Source organism: Gambusia affinis, linkage group LG17 (genome assembly GCF_019740435.1).
Source record: "Gambusia affinis linkage group LG17, SWU_Gaff_1.0, whole genome shotgun sequence".
In the NCBI taxonomy this organism is placed as follows: Eukaryota; Metazoa; Chordata; class Actinopteri; order Cyprinodontiformes; family Poeciliidae; genus Gambusia; species Gambusia affinis.
Window position 1 is genome coordinate 23,642,441 of NC_057884.1, and position 20,238 is coordinate 23,662,678.

General features: G+C 39.3%; 2 protein-coding genes across 8 annotated transcripts in view; both read left to right on the plus strand.

The window, feature by feature from the left end:
* LOC122846989 (NACHT, LRR and PYD domains-containing protein 12-like) overlaps window positions 1–20,238 on the plus strand; it is a 626,610-nt gene that overhangs the window by 430,351 nt on the left and 176,021 nt on the right. The gene's annotated exons all lie outside the window — the stretch shown is intronic.
* On the plus strand, window positions 1,860–19,435 carry fech (ferrochelatase). The gene is made up of 11 exons (XM_044144367.1): window positions 1,860–2,058; window positions 8,477–8,567; window positions 9,209–9,328; window positions 9,408–9,556; window positions 10,327–10,461; window positions 10,546–10,652; window positions 10,748–10,846; window positions 15,815–15,922; window positions 16,619–16,783; window positions 17,574–17,633; window positions 19,101–19,435. The coding sequence occupies exons 1-11, from the start codon at window positions 2,022–2,024 to the stop codon at window positions 19,236–19,238; spliced, it is 1,209 nt and encodes a 402-aa protein (XP_044000302.1). The 5' UTR covers window positions 1,860–2,021; the 3' UTR covers window positions 19,239–19,435.

The following is a 20,238-nucleotide window of genomic DNA, read 5'->3' on the forward strand; positions in this document are numbered from 1 at the left end:
AACAATTGATTAATGTCTTATATTTAAATAAATTAATTAGTTAATTGTACTAAATTGTCCATCGTTTCAGTCGGTCCGTTTCTGCTGTTCGTGTAAACATGCAGTTGCAGTTCCTCTGGCGGCCACTAGGCGCTGCTGCGGACTGAACGTCTTAAAGTTTGTCCTCCTGCACAGAAACAGAAACAGGTTCTTATGTGAAAACTTCCTTGTTGATGAGCTGCTGGTTTATTTCTGTTCCTCTTTAAGCTTCAGTGTAAACGGAAGAAGGAAATAATCTGAGTCTGAAGGAAATAATCTGAGTCTGAAGGAAATAATCTGAGTCTGAAGGAATGTGGGAAATTTAGAGACAAACAAACCTCGCCACTGCAGAGCAGGTGTGTTTTTATCTCCATGAAACAGGAAATAATAATAATTAAAAAAAACACCTAAAGTTTCCCACATTCACAGTCAAAACAATAATTAAAGGTTACAAATACTTGAGACTGCCTTACAGTGAACTCCTGCTTTTGTTATTTTGTTTTTAAAGGTCTGTTGAAGAAATAAACCAAATTTTAATGCAAAAGACACATTTGAAAATGAACATAACGGAGCTAAAATGTGGCTTTAAAGCTGAGTTTATTGACAAATACACAGGAATATATACTGTCATTTTCAAAGTAAAGTCCTTTTGATTTTATTTATTCCATATTTTGTCTAATTTAAATTACTTACAGCATTACACTTATGTATGTTTTACATTCATTTTATAATGATTATGATTACATTTGTGTTTAAAAATATTTTACATATTTACAATATTTCATCTGAATCAGTGAAAACCTGTAAATAAATAAAAATTACTAATTACATGTGTGTCATATTGACATTGTTTTAAACTGTTCAGCTCTTAATTTAAACAGTTTAGCATTTTCCTTCAGAATAAAAGCGGCGGGAGTCACCCAGCTCTATTTTATTATTTAATTTAATTATAAAACCAAACTGGAGAGTTTTAACTCTGGTCTTTGCTTCCTGCCATCAGGCATCAATGGTTCTGTAATGTGGGCGTGTCCCTCGTGCGGTGGGCGTGGTCAAAGGAACGAGATAAGCGTGCATGTGACGCAACACTGATGACCAATGACATCAAGCTAGCCGTTTTAACCAGAAGTTAAGGAGCAAAACACATTTCACATTAAAAGCATGACTCTTTTGAAACGGTTTCCTCTCTGATCTGGGAATTTCAGATATACCAGCAAGAAACAGGCAAGTTGGAGCACAAAAAGAAAAATACAGCTTGCTTTTAACTTTTAGACACGTAACCATGGCAGCAAGGTGTTGTTTCTACAATTTTAAAGCTCATTAGCATCTCATAAAGGCTCAAATAATATCTAAACTATGACAGAGATTTAATGAGGGGTAGCAGTAGCAAATGAGTTGGATTAGCTAAATTTCTAACAGCTGATGATGTCATCCAGAATATGTTGCAATATAGTATTTTTCTGCTGCCTGGATGTTTGGCGGTTAGCATGTAATGACTTCAAAAATACTTCTTTGATCCTAAAGGGAAATTAAATAAATGTGACTGTCATGCAGTAACAGTCTTCGGTCAGAGGCCTCTTCAGATTGGTTGCAAGACTGACTGCTACCAAAGCAAAAAATATCTACAGTGGAACATATAAAATAGCCACATAGACTAATAAAATCAAAATATATATCATAAAGTAGCATATTTATACTACAGTGACATGTATTTCTAAAATATATATTAAATCAGAGGCTAAAAACATATAATTTTATCCCTTTCAAGCGAGCTGCTGCGCCACGACTTTATTTTGTAGGTATGAAACCGGAAGTGAGTTGTTATCAACTTAAACTTGCCGGAAGTCCGCGCCTTCAGCCGGCTGAAGCTGAAGGAATCTGGCTTTCACACCGGGGCTGACCCGCTATTCCACCTGTCCAGTGGGCTGTTGACACGAGTGGGATCCACCGCAGGGAGCGCAGCCATCTGGACCGTGTTTCAGCCGGGATCCGGGAACTGCGGCGGGATGGCAGCGCTGGGCAGCGCCGGGCGCCTGCTCCACTGTAAGTATCTGAATGTTCAGAAATTTATCCAAACTAAAACTGCGCTCTGGTGCTTTAAAATAATTTCTAATTTTAATGTCATTAAATAAAGTGTAATATTATGCCTTTTTTGTTGTTTAAAGTGTTTTATTTGCTTGTCGGGGCTTCCTTTGGACCCTGACATTGACGCTACATGTGAGAGCATCAAGTTACCAAAAGGAAGACACAACTTCCGGTCGGGATTTTTTCAAAAACAACACGTCTCCGTCACTTCTGAGCGCTTTAACACGTTTGGTTACGGTGCGAAAACTTATTATAATAATCAACAGATCACTATTCAGTATTTAAAATATTTAAAACTTGTCTGCTCTAATCAATCATTCGGTGTATTTAAATAAAGTTAGAATTATCTCAAGAAGCTCTTGCTTCCTCTTTCCGGTGCTCATTTTCTCCATCTTGACAAAGTTTCCAGCCTTAATTATGTTTCAGTTTAACGTCTCCGTTACATAATGATCTTATCCCCCATTTAGCTTCAGTAAGCTGCTCCGTGAACGCATCATGGTTCTGTTTAGGCGCTTTTACTGCGGGAAGCGAAGTGACCAGCCAGCATGTTACACGTCGTTACACAACTACAGACTTTTACACTTGCGTAACCTTACACGCTCTCCCCCTGGCGGCCAAGCCGTACTACTGCAGCCGTTGGGGCCATGAAAGTTGCAGCCATGTTTTGAAAGTTTAAATGTTTTTAAAGTATGTTTGCGTTTCTTATGCTATTAAACGCATTTAAAGTGACAGTAGAAACCATAAAAATGGGGGAGGCGTGGCTTCTATATTTAAGAATATCATAAATTGTAACAAAATCTTTTTGGGTCATTTCATCTCTTGAGTATCTGGGTATTGAGGTAAAATGCTATAAACAAACTCTGACACCAACTTTAAACAAAACTGCAACATGTGTAGAAAACGTCTTTGCTGATTTTAATGAACTTCTAGCTCTCATATGCATTGATTATGATTGCTTAATAATTGTTGTTGACTTCTACACTCATATTGGCAAGACAGAGGGGCAAATAAACAGCAATTGGTTTATATGTTGGTATAATTCACCATCTTAATCAATGGAGGAGAAAAACTGTGTGAATATTTCCAATGTTTCTGTAACTGATGTCGCCCTGTCAGATCATTTTCTGTCTTTAAAAGCACAATCAACATTGACTCACTTAGCCAAAAAGCTACAATAACAAAATGTTCTTCACAGACAACACAGCAGAAACATTTAATCCAATCTACTCTTCTTCCTCACCCTTAAGCTGTAATGATGTAGATAAGTTGGTAAATGATTTTCAGTCTAAAGTTTCAGATATCATTGATTCCATTGCCCCAATTAAAATGAAGGTTGTGTTTGGTAAGAGGAAATCTCCATGGAAAAATGCACAAACAGTTAAATCTGCAAGACAACTCTGCTGTAGGGCAGAACGAAAATGGCGCAAAACTCAACTTTATGTTTATTTTGAAATCTATAAAGAAAGACTAGATAACTATCATTTAACACTAAAACATGAAAGGGAGGCTTTCTTTGCAGATGTCATAAACAAAAACATTAACAATGCTCAAGCTTTATTTGCAACAGTTGACACAAACCCTCCAGTGACATTACTGCCTGAATTTCAATCTAATGCAGAGAAAATTAAAATATGACGTTTAATCTACATCCAGTACCAGCACCAAACCCAAACAAAACAAATGAAGAAAAAAATGCCCACTTTCAAGTAATTAACAATAAAACCCCCAAATTAATTATAGATCAATTAATCTCAGTTTCCTGAATATATGCATGCAACCATCCAGATATTGATAGAAAGAGATAGATGGATATAGATATTGATTTAGTTAGATATGTATATCGATATAGATCTATCTAGATATAGAGATATATAGATATAGAGATATATCTATTGATTGATAGGTAATATAATAATTTAATAATAATAACTATGATTATCATTATTATTAGTAGTAATAATAATATTATTATCATTATTATTAATAACTATTATTATTATTATTATTATTATTAGTTCTGCCACGATAGCAAATTTTGCTGAGCAATTAATTTTCTCAAAAAACTATTGCGATAGACGATAATATTGTTTGAAGACCTTTTTAAACTGATTTAATGGAAATGACATAATAATTCATGTGATTTCCTGCCAAAGATAGATACACTTTATTTTCAAAAGAACACTCAACACTGGAACTGATAAAATAAACCAAACAACCAAAAACAAAAATAAAATGGATTCTCAGTCTCCATTAACAAAAATGTACTTGAATAAAAACACCAAAGTGTAAATAAATACTGCATTCAACCAAAAGAGTGCAGATTATAAAGTCTGTAAAACATATTGTCCTTCAGTAATCATTAGATTTAAATAGAGAAGATGGAACATCGACTACCTGATGCAATAGTTCACACTACACGTTAGTTCACTCCTACATTTTCCCCTGAAGACAATCTGAGAACGTTGATGTTCTCAGATTGTCTCTTGTGGTTTCATAACCGATCATCCTGTAGTGTGTGGTGTGTTACGGTAGATCGTTGTGGCGCTCCGATCTAAATCAGGGGTTTTCCCCACTGGGAGCTTAACGCAGCCTGTTGAATGTGACAGGTAGCCAATCAGAAAGCCGGATTCTCCTCCTGCTTTCTGAGGGGAAATTACAGAGGGGAATCCCAAACAGCTGACACGGCGCAACCCGAAGTCCAGCGGACATTGGAGATGATATGTGGAAACAACATTAATGTTTATAAAACATTTGGTGTAAAGAATATAGAAATGATGAGGGGAGGAGTTGGAGCCAAATTGGTACCAGTTGATGAACCCGGTAACTTTTCAGCTGTTCTTCGTTAACGTGACATAAATAGGTTCTAATGATTTTCATTCAGTCAGGACGTTACGCTGACACTAGAGCCACATGCACTGCAGGTAGATTGTAGTAAAGCATTGATTAATGCCTGGTTTTAAAATTAGTTAACTGGACTTGTAGCCATTATTTTGTGCCCATTGTTGGACATCACACGGCACGATGGAACCCGATGGAACCGTTATACCTAGGATTTCTGTCGGCTAATGTTTGATCTCTCAGGTTTTGAAAATGGGTCGACAATCGACTGACAGCTGTAAGATGGTGTAGTGTGAACTGGACATTACACTGAGGAAATGAGGAAGGGAGGGTCAGTGGAGAGCACCGGAGTTGAACCTTTTTTCATTCAGTGTCATCAACAGAAAGAGAAAAAGGCTGGGAGAGACGATAATGGCGATAATTAAAATGACGTCGATAATTTAAATTTATCGTACGATTAATTGATTTATCATTTATCGCGACAGGCCTATTTATTATTAATTAATTAATTAAACTCAGATCTTAAACAAATAGTAAATTTATAGAAAAGTATCACATATAAAGATAGATCGATAAATAGATCTATATATAGATCTATTTATCGATCTATCCATCTATATACAGAACAGACCAAAAGTTTGGACACACAGTTATGTCCAAATGTTTGGTCTATACTGTGTGTGTGTATATATATATATACCTATCTATATAGCTATATCTATATCTATACATATAGATCTGTATATGTAGATAGCTAGATCTACATATAGATATATATTTATATATAAAGAGAGAGAGATATAGATATATCTTTTGATTGATAGATGGATAGATATATCTATTTATATATAGTAATGGTGATGTTATAATAATAATAATAATAATAATAATAATAATAATAATAATAATAATAATAATAATAATAATAATAATAATAAGTATTATTATTAACATACATCCATTATAAAGTGCACTAAATCTTTTTGGGCTGTGGGGGAAGCCGGAGCGCCCGGAGAGAAACCTGCTAACAGAATATTAACTTTTGATAGTTTATTCACAAATTCAATGTTTCTGGTTCCTCTCCAAAATCAGCCTTGCTGTTTTGGAGAGGAGTGGCAGGAGAAACCATTAGGAGGGATTTTCTGTGGAGTGTGGCGTTTCTCTTCATGTGTTTGCTTCTCATTATGAATCTCGCTTTTGAACACGTTTTCTTCAGAACAGGTTCAGAATGCTCTAAAAACTGCCAACAATTTCTGAACCTGTTGGGAAACTTTTACAGACGTTGTCCTCTGCCGTCTTTACGGCAGCCGTAATCACAGAATACTTTTTTCACTGATCATAGCAAATTTCACAATCAGGATCAGTTTTTCTTTTGGGAACTCAGTAAAGTCTGGTCCAAAAGTCTTTCTTCTCCTTTTTACTGTGGGCTACCCCATCTGGGGTAGTTTGTCTTTAGGACAATCTATGCCAATGGTTCCGAAATTCTTTCTTTTTCTTTTGACGGTGGGCTACCCTCAGTGGGGTAGTTTATTTTAGGGAAATCTGTACAAACCTGTCCCAAAGTATTTAATCTTCTTTTGACGGTGGGCTACCCTGTCTGAGGTTGTTTTTTTCTTGGGCAGTCTGTACAAACGACTACGAAAGTCTGTCCTCTTCGTCCGACGATGAGCTACCCTGTCCAGGGTAGGTTTTCTTTGGGGAACAGTGTAAAAACCTGTCCCAAAGTCTTTCCTCTTCGTCTGACGATGAGCTAACCCGTCCGGAGTAGTTTTTCTTTGGGGAACAGTGTAAAAACTTGTCCGAAAGTCTTTCCTCTTCTTCTGACGATGAACTAACCCGTCCGGAGTAGTTTTTCTTTAGGGAACTCTGTAAAAATGGTACCGGAAGTCTGTCCTCTTTCTCTGACGATGAACTAACCCGTCCGGAGTAGTTTTTCTTTAGGGAACTCTGTAAAAACCTGTCCCAAAGTTTTTCCTCTTCGTTTGACGGTGAGTTATGCCTTCCGGAGTAGTTTTTCTTTGGGGAACAGTGTAGAAACCTGTCCCAAAGTTTTTCCTCTTCTTTAGACGCTGGACTACCCTGTCCGAGGTAGTTTTTCTTTTGGGAAGTCTGTAAAAACCTGTCCCAAAGTCTTTCCTCTTCTTTAGACGCTGGACTCCCCTGTCCGAGGTAGTTTTTCTTTTGGGAACTCTGTAAAAATGGTTCCGTAGGTCTTTCCTCTATCTTTGGTTTTGAGCTACCCTGTCTGCCCTCATTCAGGGCAGTTTTGTCTTTGTGAACAGACTTACTGGCTGGGGCTCCACTGCTGCTACTCTGTGTTAAACCTGATGCCCCGTTTGGGGAACATTTGCGTTCCGAAATAATGGACAATTCCCCATTTGTCGTTGTCTTCTCTGAACACATTTGAGATGGTAAAATCGTAGCCCAAGCTTTGAGGTTCGACCCAGACAAAGTTTTCCCATGCTTGTCAGATTTTTCTTTGGAAACCGTCGAGCAGTTATTTTCTATGATTGAATTGTCACACTCCAGACGGCCTCGTGACATTGTGCTTGTAGAACTGCTGAGAGTTCTTTCACTGTTAACATTCTGACTGACAGAAGAAACTTCCCCAGCCGGGTCAGCTTGATCTCTGGGTGCCGATGGAAGCCCGTCCCAAAACAAATCTCTCTCCACGTCCTGGGTGGTTGAGAAACGACTCAAACTTTCAACAGAAGAAACTTCCCCAGCCGGGTCAGTTTGATCTGTGGGAACCGATGGAAGACCGTCCCAAAACAAATCTCTCTCCACATCCTCGGAGTTTGAGAAACGACTCAAACTTTCGTCTGAGTCGTTTCCAGGAAAGAAATTTTCGAAAACCTTCCTCATCCCTGTCGTTGCCAGGTATCCAAGTCCAAAACCGAGTGGTAAAATGAAAGGGTATGGCATCTTGGAAACTCAAAAATCTTCACTAGACACTAAATCTGAATCTCACTGAAGCGTTTGGATCCTAACTGATGTGTTGAGATTCAAGCAGTCAAAGCCTCAGAACCTCTTTGATCTGTTGTGATGCACATGATGTCATCTGTGACCTCATCAGTGAGGTCACTGTGGTTCTGGGCCAGGGTCCTGCTCCTGATCGTTGCTATGGGAACGGTTAGATCAGTTCTGCCTGACTCGAACTGAAATAATGACCAGATATTTAATAAGTAAATTTTTTTTTTCATTTATTTAACATGAATTGATTAACAATAGATTTCTACCTTGGTTTTCTGTACCAGCTGCCATATAAATTGTCTTCATCTATTATTAATTTGGTTCTGGCAGAAAATTGTTCAGTTTTTATAAACATTTGCAAAACAAAATTTTTTCTAATCTTTGTTGGCTCTCTGTTAAAGATCAAGTTTTATATATTTTTATACTACCTTGTTCTGAAATTATTAATATCAATAATGATGTAATTTGTTGCACAACTAATATTGGGATTAATTAAACTCAGATCTTAAACAAATAGTAAATGAATAGAAAAGCATCACAGGAAGTGTTTTTATTTCTGTTTCAGTTGCCAGGAGCAACGTTGGGTTGACTTTAAGGAGACGATCCACGGCTGCAGCTTTAGCTCAGAATGCAGCTCCAGAAACACAGGAGAGCAGGTAACAGACACACGTCTAGACCGATGGATGGAAAACATCATTCAAGTTTAAACTTTCCTCAGGACTTCCAGATGCTCTGAACACATCCAGAAACATCTTGAACTGTGGACAGTTAGGAGTTAATCTGCTGAGCTGGGAATCCTCCTGTTACTCGCTTTATGACTGCTTCCTGTTTCCTGCAGTAAAAAGTTCCCTAGAGGAAGGAAGTCCTCTGATGTCAAAACAGAAAGAAAGAAGATTGCATCACATCCTGTTAGTTAATAAGACCTCAAGGTTGCTTCATCAGTTTTCTTAGGAACATAAAACTGTGCAAGAGTTTTACCAGATGGTTGGATGGATGATTTACTGTTGGATGGACAGATAGTTTGATTGTTGGATGAATGGTTTGTTGGTCAGATGGATGGATGAATGGTTGGATGGATCGGATGGATGGATGGATGGGATCATTAGATGAATTGTTGGATTGTTGAATGAATTGTTGGTTGGATCAATGGTTGGATGAATTGGTGAATGGTTTGTTGGTTGAATGGATGAATGATCAATCAGATGGTTGGTAGATGGAAGGCTTGATGGATGGATGAGTGGTTTTTGATTGGATGCACAGTTGGATGAATCATTCCATCCATCTCTTCGTCCATCAGGAAGCCTAAAACTGGAATCCTGATGCTGAACATGGGCGGTCCGGAGAAACTGGAAGACGTCCACGACTTCCTGCTGCGGCTCTTCATGGACACCGACCTGATGAAGCTTCCTGTTCAGAAGTGAGCTTCAGCACTTAGCACGTCTCCGTTAGCATCTCCGTCGCTTCGCTGGCATTCTGACCCGCTCTCTGACCCACAGCAAGCTCGGCCCGTTCATCGCCAAGCGGCGCACGCCGAAGATCCAGGAGCAGTACAGCAAGATCGGCGGCGGATCGCCCATCAAACACTGGACGTCCATGCAGGGCGAGGGCATGGTGAAGCTGCTGGACGACATCAGCCCAGACACAGGTTAGCATCTCTGGAAGCAGTTAGCATCTCTGGAAGCAGTTAGCATCTCTGGAAGCAGTTAGCATCTCTGGAAGCAGTTAGCATCTCTGGAATCGGTCATCAAATTTGGAATCTGTTAGAATTTCATTAGCATGTTTAGAAGAGGTTAGCAGTTTACATCTCTGGAAGCTGTTAGCATCACTGTAATTGGTTAGCATTGCATCAAGTGGATTGTTGGATCAGGTTATGTTCCCAAGGGGACGGATTTGTGTGTGACACAGACAGAGTGTGTCATGGTACTTCTACAATAAAGATTATCATGAATGAACTGTTTCAACCGTTCATTTAGAGCAGTTGGATTAAGACAGAACAGAATGACAGAAGCATCTGTGGAAGTGGCTAGCGTTGGCGTTAGCGCTGTCATCAGACTGCGAGGGAAGATAGTGAAGGAGTGTCTGCTCACACCCTGAAGGACTCTGTTATCTAAAACCCCCACAATCAGCAGCTGCTCAACAGTTTCTGACTTTTGTTGCTTTTTTTCCTCCGTTTTAAAGATGGCAGTTTAAAGTCAGAAATACACAGACTTTGTTCAAAATTATAATAATCTATTCAGAATACTGACACAGTTCACCTTAAAGAATGTGTTCAGAATGAAAGATTTGTTTAAAATAACAGTTCTTTTTAGCTCTAATAATTTTTCTGGGTTAGAAATTGTTCAAACTAATAAAAGTTGTTTTTTTAGCAGCTTTTGTTTTTCCTGCTGTGACTCGTTATTTCAAACGTTTTCTCAGCTCCTCACAAGTTCTACATCGGCTTCCGGTACGTGAACCCGCTGACGGAGGACGCCATCGAGGAGATGGAGCGGGACGGCGTGGAGCGAGCCGTGGCCTTCACCCAGTATCCCCAGTACAGCTGCTCCACCACAGGTCGGCGGCCCGTCGGTTCGCTCTGGAAACGCGTCCCGGTTCGGTTTGTTGCTTAAAGCGATAACGCCTCGTCTCCGTCAACAGGCAGCAGTCTGAACGCCATCTACCGTTACTATAGCAACAGAGGAGACAGGCCAAAGATGCGCTGGAGCGTCATCGACCGCTGGCCCACACACCCCCTGCTGGTGGAGGTTAGAAATGACAACTGCTGGAAAATTCAAAACAAAAAAAGCCAAAAGTAAATAAATCAGAAAATATGACTAAACATATTGTTTTGTTTTTTTAGTGTTTTGCAGAACACATCAGGAATGAGCTGCTGAAGTTTCCAGACCAAAAGAGGGACGATGTCGTCATTTTGTTCTCGGCTCATTCGCTTCCAATGGCTGTGAGTCACAAATATCTGGCATTTATTGATGATGGTTCTTGACGGCTGCACAGTGGTGCAGTTGGTAGAGCTGTTGCCTTGCAGCAAGAAGGTCCTGGGTTCGATTCCCGGCCCGGGGTCTTTCTGCACGGAGTTTGCATGTTCTCCCTGTGCATGGTGGGTTCCTAGGTGTGAGTGTGAATGGTTGTGTGTCTTGTATGTCTCTGTGTTGCCCTGCGACAGACTGGCAACCTGTCCAGGGTGAACCGCCTCTCGCCCAGAACGCAGCTGGAGAGGAACCAGCAACCCTCCTGGTTTCTAACACCCATTAGAGACAAGGGTGTTAGAAAATGGATGGATGGGTTCTTGATTAATCAAATACATCCTGATTTTCATTAACTTAAAGGTTTATGAAGAAGTTTTTGTTGCAATTCACATTAAACTTAAACTGGCAGCTTGAAAACGTAAAATAAACACAAAGTTCTGGAAAGGCAACCTTTGAGTTTCAGAAATGTTGCCAGTAATTTATGCTAAAGTAATAAAAAAATTTTGGAAAGTACTTTGGGATGTTCAAGAAAAAATCTCCAGTAAGTTTCTTGAAAGATTATAACTTAATCTGGGAAAGTATCTTAAAAGTAACATGTAAGATCTGAAAAAGTATCCTTTAAATGACACTGAAGTACTTTGGATGTTCTAGTAAAGCAAAGTGTAAGAAACGACCACCAGAAACTAATGCACAAGTCTGGAGAAGTTCTAGAAAGTTACCCTTTAAAAGTACTTTGTAAAATCCTAGAAACCAGCTTGAAAACTTAGCATGAACAATTTGAAAAAGTAACAAAGTTATGGAAAAGTAACCTTCATGTTTCAGGAAAATGAATAGTAATTTCTGCTGAAGTAGCCTTGGCATTTTCTGGAACATTCTAGAAAATGTCTTCAAGTTGAAATGCAGGTTTTAGAAACGCATCCTGTACGATCTGAGAAAGTGACATGAACGTTTTGGGAAATGTGAAGCTGCATGAAGGTAACCTGTATGTATGAGAGACATATGATGTGTACTGCAAAAATGTTTAAGTTTCAAGAAAATAACCTGAAAGTTCTGGAAGAAAAACATCCAAGTTCTAGAAAAAACCCGGGATAATCTGGAAACGTATTCTGTAAATTCTGGGAAATTAGACTTTAAACTGCACTAAATTATTTTGTACGTTCATAGAAAGTAATCCAGGAGTTTAGTAAAAATCAATCTGTAAGTTTCTGAAAAGTTGCCGGGAAGTTGGTTGGCACATCCTCAGAGATGCACCAGGCACTTATTTCCCATCAGAGCCCTCAGCTTGGTGTGCTGATGCATGGAGAGGCGACTGGCATGAGTGGAACCTACGATTTTCTTTGCTTTCTCATCCATTTCCACTTGTGCCTCCAGCTGCACAGAGCCGCTCATCCACCTTTTCCTCAGCTTCTCCTTGGAGTACTGTGTGTTGTTGTGAATGTGTGGAGGTTTGCATGTCCACATTCATGCCATCAGGTTTCACAGTCAACCTTTTTGGTCGCCTGCAGCCCTGGAGCAGCGTCCCAACTGTCCACACTTACTTACTTGCATCTCCTTTGGACATTCCTTCTCGCGTGGTGAGCAGACTGAGAGCTGGTCGTGCTTTTCTTCATTTCAGCAATCTCTTCTATGAGCAGTCTTACTGTTTCACACGACTCTGACTCCCTGGAACTGATGGGCTCAGATGTTTTACAGGTTTTCTGCTTCATCACTTCAGCTGAGTGTTCTTGGATTCCCAAACTGGCGATAGGTGCAGCCTGGTTTTGCTGCCTGTCGTTCTGAATCCACACTTACAGCCTCATTCATCTTTTCAATAAGAGTCTCATCGGTCACTGTCTGATCATCAAGTACTGACTGACCTCAGGAATTTCCTCTGAATGAAGTCGGCACTGTACTGCTCATCTGCAACAGCCTCTCTTTCAGTTCGATTGCCCTGAAGAGGAAGTTTTGCTTAAACCAGGGCTGATTGGTTTTATTTCTTCAGCATCACTGTGTCCTTTTCTCAGCCTCTCTCAATCTGATGCATTAAGTTTGTGTATGAGAGTCAGTCTTTCTGACCCCTCTCCCCTATCTGACCACATATTTTAAATTCCCTCCATATGGTCACTTCTGGAAGCCTGTTTGTTGTGGTTGGCTTCACATTTTCAGTCACTGTTCTCTGAGGCTCATCATTTACACGTTCATTTAGCCTCCATACTTCCTCTTGCAAAGCTTGGTTGTTAAGGTGGAGCTGCCAGTATTTTTCTGCCAATGTAGTGGAGTTGATTCTGCGTTGTGTGTTGTGGGAAATAAAAGCCGGACAACAGCTGATCTGAAGACACTTTTAATGCTCCTGCATTCAAACAGGCTTTTTCTTCACAGTGCTCCACAGCGCGTGTGCGACTTGTGTAAAATAACACATTTACCTTACAAAATAAAAATAATTGCAACAATAATTAATAACTAAGCCCAAACATGAGCATAATAATCTTAAACAGTACATAAATAAGAAAGAAAAATAAAATAAAATAAATAATCCCACACCAAAAATGATGAATCACATACCTGCATTCAAACAGCAGAAAATATTCATTCAAACAGGCTTTTCCTCCACAGCGCCTGTTTAACATGAACACTGTTTCACCACATGGATGGAGCGTTTTCATTAGCAATGTCTCATTAGCATAAGAGCATCAAAACAGCTGCTAACTCAGTTCTATCCTGTTTAACAGAATTCAAGTGCTGCAAAGCACATTATTTTACAAGAACAATAATCAAATTGTCAATTATTATGCTTAAAAACATCAATCGAACACAGAAAGCAAAACTTCATACCTTCTCCCACAGAATCTGAACAGAAAGAACGACGGAGGAAAACATTTAACAGACTATAAAGGTCTGATCTGTTAACTTGTCCTTTTAAATGCTGAACTGACACTGAAAACAACAATCTATGAACTAAATATGTTCAACAGCATAGATAATAATCTGCATTTTCATTCATCACACATTAATTTTTTTTTATGAATTATGCTTATTAGGTATTTTTGAACATTTATGCAAAAATAGAAAAGGAAAGAACAATAACAGGACAAAACTTATACAGCACTGATACAGAAAACAAGACAAAATCAAAATCGGAGGCGTGTACATACCGTAACACCTGATTATAAGCCACACCCCCTACATTTTTAAAGGAAACACATTTTGTACATACATAAGCTGCACCGATTGCTTTTAACTTGAAAGCTGCATCATATGCATTTCTTCTTGCACTGTCCATGATGAGGGTCTGTTCAAGCTCATTTTATTCATGCACAAAGCACGACGTTACATTAGTAACTTGTACGTGGTAATTTTTATTTTGTGAAATCTGTAAAAACTGGTCCCAAAGTCTTTCCTCTTCCTCTGACGGTGAGCTACCCTGTCCGAGGTCGTTTTTCTCTTGGGAACTTGATACAAGCGGTTCTGAAAGTTTTCCTTGTTCTTCTGGCGCTGGGCTGCCCTGTCCAGGGTAGTTTTTCTTTAGGGAACTCTGTACAAACGGTTCGTAGGTCTTTCCTCTTCTTTTGACTTTGAGCTACCCTGTCTGCCCTTGTTCACGGCAGTTTTGTCTTTGTGAACAGACTTTCTGCCTGGGGCTCCATTGCTACTCCTGTGTGTTAAACCTGATGCCCCATTTCCGAAATACTGGAGAATTTGTCATTTATCGAGGTCTTCCCAGAAAATGTTAGAGATGGTGAAATCATAGCCCGAGCTTTGAGGTCCGCAGACAAATTTTTCCCAGCCAGGTCAGATTTATCTGTGGAAACAATCAAGCAGTTATTCCCTATGATTGAACCGTCACACTCAAGACGGCCTCGTGACATTGTGCTTGAGTTCTTTCACATATTTTAAATTCCCTCCATATGGTCACTTCTGGAAGCCTATTTGCTGTGGTTGGCTTCACGTTTTCAGTCACTGTTCTCTAAGGCTCATCATTTACACGTTAATTTAGCCTCCATACTTCCTCTTGCAAAGCTTGGTTGTTAAGGTGGAGCTGCCAGTATTTTTCTGCCACGTCCATCTGTTCAGTTACAGCTTGGGTGCTTTGTGACTTGTTACACGTTGCCTCCTCTTCAACAGTATCTTCAAAATGTTGTGATATCAGTTCAATTGATTTTAACTTTTTCTTAAGATAGCACCTCGCCTCGCCACCTCTTCTTCATCATTTATCACAGCATCAACGGACTCTGTTATTAACCGTATTAACGCTCGCCTCGTTACAAAATGTCCGCTTTGTATTTTAGCTTCTGCCCACACCTCTTTGAGCTGATCCAACTGCAAGAGCCGTAGCTGCTGAGAGACGGTCTCTGCCAGTGAATGCGCGTTCCCGCCGCTGCTCGCTCCGGTTAGCATCACTCAAGAACGTCCCTCGACGAAGCGTTAATAATCTCGGTGGAACCGCCAATATTTTGTTGCGCACTCGAACAAAAGTGATGTCGAGACATGGCGGTTGTAGTAAATTTCCTTTACTTTCCTTTTTTTCTGGAAATACGAACAACATTCATAATCCCACGTGCGTCACACTCAGACTGCTATCTACTGCTCGGCTTCTTCAACACCTCAAGCACTCAGGACCCAGGGCTGCCCCCTCAGCGCCTGTTCAAAACTGATCCCTTTCTAAACTTATTTATTTCACTATCGGCCAGAATAATTATCAACATATATATGAATGTACAGCTTTACATGGACAATAAAGCACAGTGCTTTTTAATAACAAAACAAAATATTCATAGAATAATTTTAATGGAAGGGGGTCCTTGATCTAATGGAAGGAGGGGGGGCGAGGGGGTCCTTGATCTGAAGTCCCCAGCAACTGGTCCCCCACATAACAAACTATTTTTGGAAGTAAATTGGGACGTTTAAGAAAAATCTCCAGTCAGTTCTTGGAAAGCGTCCGTTAGACTTCCTGTTTGTATTTGCAGGTGGTAAACCGAGGCGATCCGTATCCGCAGGAAGTGGGCGCCACGGTGCAGAGGGTGATGGAGCGACTGGGACACTGCAACCCCTACAGACTGGTGTGGCAGTCCAGGGTGGGTCGGGTTTATTCTACTCTACTGTAAAATGTGTAGCTAAAAATGAACTTCCACATATTTATTTCCCATTAACTACTTGGTTTTCAGGATGACATTTTCCAAGATGGCTGCCATTTTTGAACCTTTTAAACAACTTATAATATAATGTTACCCATTTTAATTACTTGAACTTTATTACAAATGTTATCTTATTCATGCAACTTTAATGTAATAATATATAGAAAAATTAGAAACATAAAACTGGTCTCATACCAGTTGTGAACTGGAGGAGATGAAGATGTGCTGCTCAGAGTTTGTCGCAGTGATTTTATGATCATTTTATTTTATTGTTAATTTTTTAAATGAGCAGTTCAGTGTTAGCTTCTGCTTGTTTTGTTGTTTAATGTGTGTAAAACAATCAGACTGTGATTTGACACCAAACACTTTCATCTAATTGGTGATTTTAGTGCAACAATAAATTTTCCGTGACAAATATCAATAAATCTGAGTTAAATTACAATAAAAATATTAATCTATAATAAATATTGGCAAATTTAGTGCAACAATAACTTTTCTTTGGTGACCATCTTAAATCTTTCACCGATTTAGGTGAACAGTTTTACTGAAATCCTAAGTAATCTGCTGCACTGCTAATTGTTCTCCACAAGATGGCGCCAGATGTTAACCAGCGTGGCGGGTGGTTTGCTGTTGCAGGTGGGCCCCATGGCGTGGCTCGGGCCCCAAACCGACGAGGTGATCAAAGGTCTGAGTGAGCGAGGGAAGAAGAACATCCTGCTGGTTCCCATCGCCTTCACATCGGACCACATAGAGACGCTGCATGAGCTGGACATCGAGTACGCTCAGGTGTTGGCCGAAGAGGTGAGGAAAACCCAAACAGTTCCAAAACATTCCAAAAATGTTTCAAACAACAAGCACTTCCACACAAACACATGTGAGGCCTTTATTTCAGATTAAAATGAATAAAATACATTTTAAAAGTGCAAATGAAGCCTAATAATCATTTTTCTCTCAGATTGAAGCCTGAAGGATTAAAGATGAACAGAAAACAATAAATATAAAGGACAGAAAACAAGTTCAAGCAAAGTCTAATTCAATTCAAAAATAATTTGTTGATCCAAAATGGAAACTAAATGTTGATGTAACGCATATTAATTAAAATCCTTCCAAAAATGACAGTTTTTCTCTTTAGAAAGGACCAATTATTGATGTTTTTATTCCTCCATTTGGGTTTCAACTGATTCTAAAACAATCCAAACGTTTATTTTTAAAAATCCACTCAGCTGGTTTTAGGTAATAAGTTTAATGTTTTTTAAGTATCTGGAAAATAAACCGTTTCAGAAACATCCAGATTGTAACGTCTCTGCTGGTTACCTAGCAACACCAGACGAGCGCTGTCCCGTTGCCTAGCAACCCCAGCAGAGTTCCAGCATGTTTGGTCAGTTGGTTTTATCACCGTACAATGGCTGCTGGTGTTTTTGGAAAACAGAAAACGATAAATAAAAAGTTACTCTTGGAGAAAACCGATGTAAACGCAGCAAACAAATATTTAAATGTGGTTTTTTTTCTTAAATTAAAGCAAAACTATTCTATATAAAATGTAGCTTTAATCCAACTAATGGTTTTCTGTCTGTTGTTTTTGTTTCTCCAGTGTGGAGTGGAGAACATCAGGAGAGCCGAGTCGCTGAACGGGAACCCTCTCTTCATGAAGGTGCCTCCTCATCATTCTTTCACATTTAGCATTTTATTTAAAAGCCGATTAAAGAAGAAAAAACCCGACAGCAGCATCAGTTTATGTTTCCTAACTGGAATCAGATCATTTGAATCCTCTGGATGTTTAGACGGTAAACAGGATGTGATTTCAGCTGAAAGCTGGAGGGAAACGGCGGGTTTCAGACGCTGTGAGCGACGCCTCCTCTGCGCCGCGGTCAGTCCAGCTGCAGCGCTGCTGCCGTTATTAAAGGAAGGTTCAGATCAATGGGAACCTTTCCAGCTGACTACAGTGGAACCGAGCGGCCCGGCTGCTCGGACCCGCTGCGCTCAGAGACCCCTGGCCCAGCCTCCCAGTGTCGGCCTGGGAGGAAATCAATATCCAGAGGATGATTAGTTGGTAGTTACTGAAGGATGGTTTCCTCGGTGCACTTTTAGTTTCTTTGTGAGGCGCTGCTGCTGGAAAATGAAGAAAAATGTGTTGATCTGGTTCTGCACAGCGAGATGGAGGCTCAACGCCGATGGACTTTAATCACTGCAGGGATTATAATCCACTACATTTACAAATAATCAGCACCAAAACGATTAATCGTGATTAATCGTTTACTGAAATAATCGTCAGGTAATTTCATAATCGATTAATCATTAACTGGAGTCTTTAGATTTGAAAAACAACGTCCTGAGAGTAATAATTAAAGCAAAACTGTAAAAAAAAACTATAAATTTTGCATTAAATATAAAAAACCTTCTTTGTAAAAATGTTTTACTCAGAACTTTAATCTCCTTTGAGCCTTTTTCTGTCTAACTGTTAAAAATAATTATGAGATTAATAGGAAGTATTTTTTATTTGGTACAAGTGACCAAGTTTATTAAAAAAAGACACTGTTACTGCATTTTAGACTAAAGAAATTTAGAAATTATTTGTTTACATTTTCTTATCAATCAATTAATTGATTAATCATCAGAATAATTGATTACTAAAATAATTGTAAAAATAACATTTAATTTTTACAATTTATAGAACAAAAAACTACAAGATTTCACATAAAGTGGGAAGAAAAAGTTCAGAGTTTATAAGGTAAACCTTTAATGTGACCTATGACCTTATAATAATAATAATTATTATAATGTTCCAACCTACCAAACTATTGGCTTCAAACTACTTCACCTGATTTGCAAAAACATTTAGAGAATAAACTAACAGAATCTAACAAGGAACTTGTAATCTAATTTAGTTACTTTTAAAATTAAGTAACTTTTTCCATAAATAGGGTTTAGGGTCATGGAGTCCAGTTCTCCGTAGCGGAAACGTTGTGCTGCTGTTTGTCAGGACCAGAATCGTATCGGAGCGTTACGAGTCGGACGTGACGGTTTGTCTTCATCATGAGTCGTCGGTTTGACGTTTAGCAGCTTGAACGTTTAGATATTTGCTGAAAATAATCTCCAGCTGTGATCTTCTGGTGTCCAGGCTCTGGCGGATCTGGTCCAGACCCACCTGAAGTCCAACGAGCCGTGTTCCCGCCAGCTGACGCTCCGCTGCCCGCTGTGCACCAACCCAACCTGCGGCCAGACCAAGGCCTTCTTCGCCAGCCAGAAACTCCCGTAAGGCGCCGCGACGCCGCCGCCACAACGCCGCGCCGCCAAGGTTTATATCAAACTCTGGAGACACTAAAGGCCTTCTGCTCAACGACCCGCTGGAAAAAAGCAGCAAAAGTTACTGGATTTTGTTGCAAGTTCATTTTAAATATTGATTTTTGGAGCTTCCCTTTGGTTGAAGTCTGTAGATAAAGGAATCGACTCTTATTTCTTTGAGTTTATTTTTCTTTAAGTCGTCCATCCCTACATGTTCTTCACCGAATGCAGAGATTTAGTTTAATTACTCCAAAACATCCTGCAGGTATTAATATCAGACCCAGTTTGTACAACAGCTTTTTAGGGAAACTGTAGATGGAAAATGAAAGTAAATTTACACCCAAAAAAAAGGAACATTTTGAGATTAATCTCAGACATTTTCTAGAGAAACTTATAAATCTCTTGGCTCCAAAAGTCAAAAATCTTCAAGATAAAACTCAGCAAAAAATTTTAAATTTCTTAGTTTCCAAAGTCAGAAATTTAATCTGGAACTCATAAATGTTTTGGAGGTAAATTTACTTTTTTTCATCTATAAACGGCCTTAAAATGCAAGTGTGTATAAATGTGGGCTCTGTAGTTTTTAGGCTCCGTAGTTTCTCTGCTCTTCATGGCAGCATTGTGCCTTTTACTCACTGGACTCACTGGACTGCCCAACATTTGTTCCTGCTGTGGCAGCTTGAAGGGAAACACTTCATTGCTCTTGTTGAACTGAAAATCTTTATCTGGGTTGAACAAACGGAAAAGGTTCAGCTAATCGTAAAACTTAGCCTTCTACCAGATAACTGTAACACTCTAGCAGACAGTAAGCTAATGTAAAAAGTTTAATCAGCTAATTCTGCGTCCTGTTCACTTCAGAAGTTGGAGCTAGCAGTAAAATGTAGCTATCTACATGCTAAGTGAAAAAATGTAGCTGACAGTAAGCTAACATAAAAAATTTAGACAACTAATTCTGCTAACAGTAAAACTTAGCCTTC

Bases quoted from the DNA above. Each gene is read 5' to 3' on its own strand.
- fech (XM_044144367.1), top strand. From the start codon at position 2,022: ATGGCAGCGCTGGGCAGCGCCGGGCGCCTGCTCCACT. The intron at 2,059-8,476 runs GTAAGTATCTGA...TTTCTGTTTCAG, and splicing joins CGCCGGGCGCCTGCTCCACT to TTGCCAGGAGCAACGTTGGG. The intron at 9,557-10,326 runs GTTAGCATCTCT...ACGTTTTCTCAG, and splicing joins CGACATCAGCCCAGACACAG to CTCCTCACAAGTTCTACATC.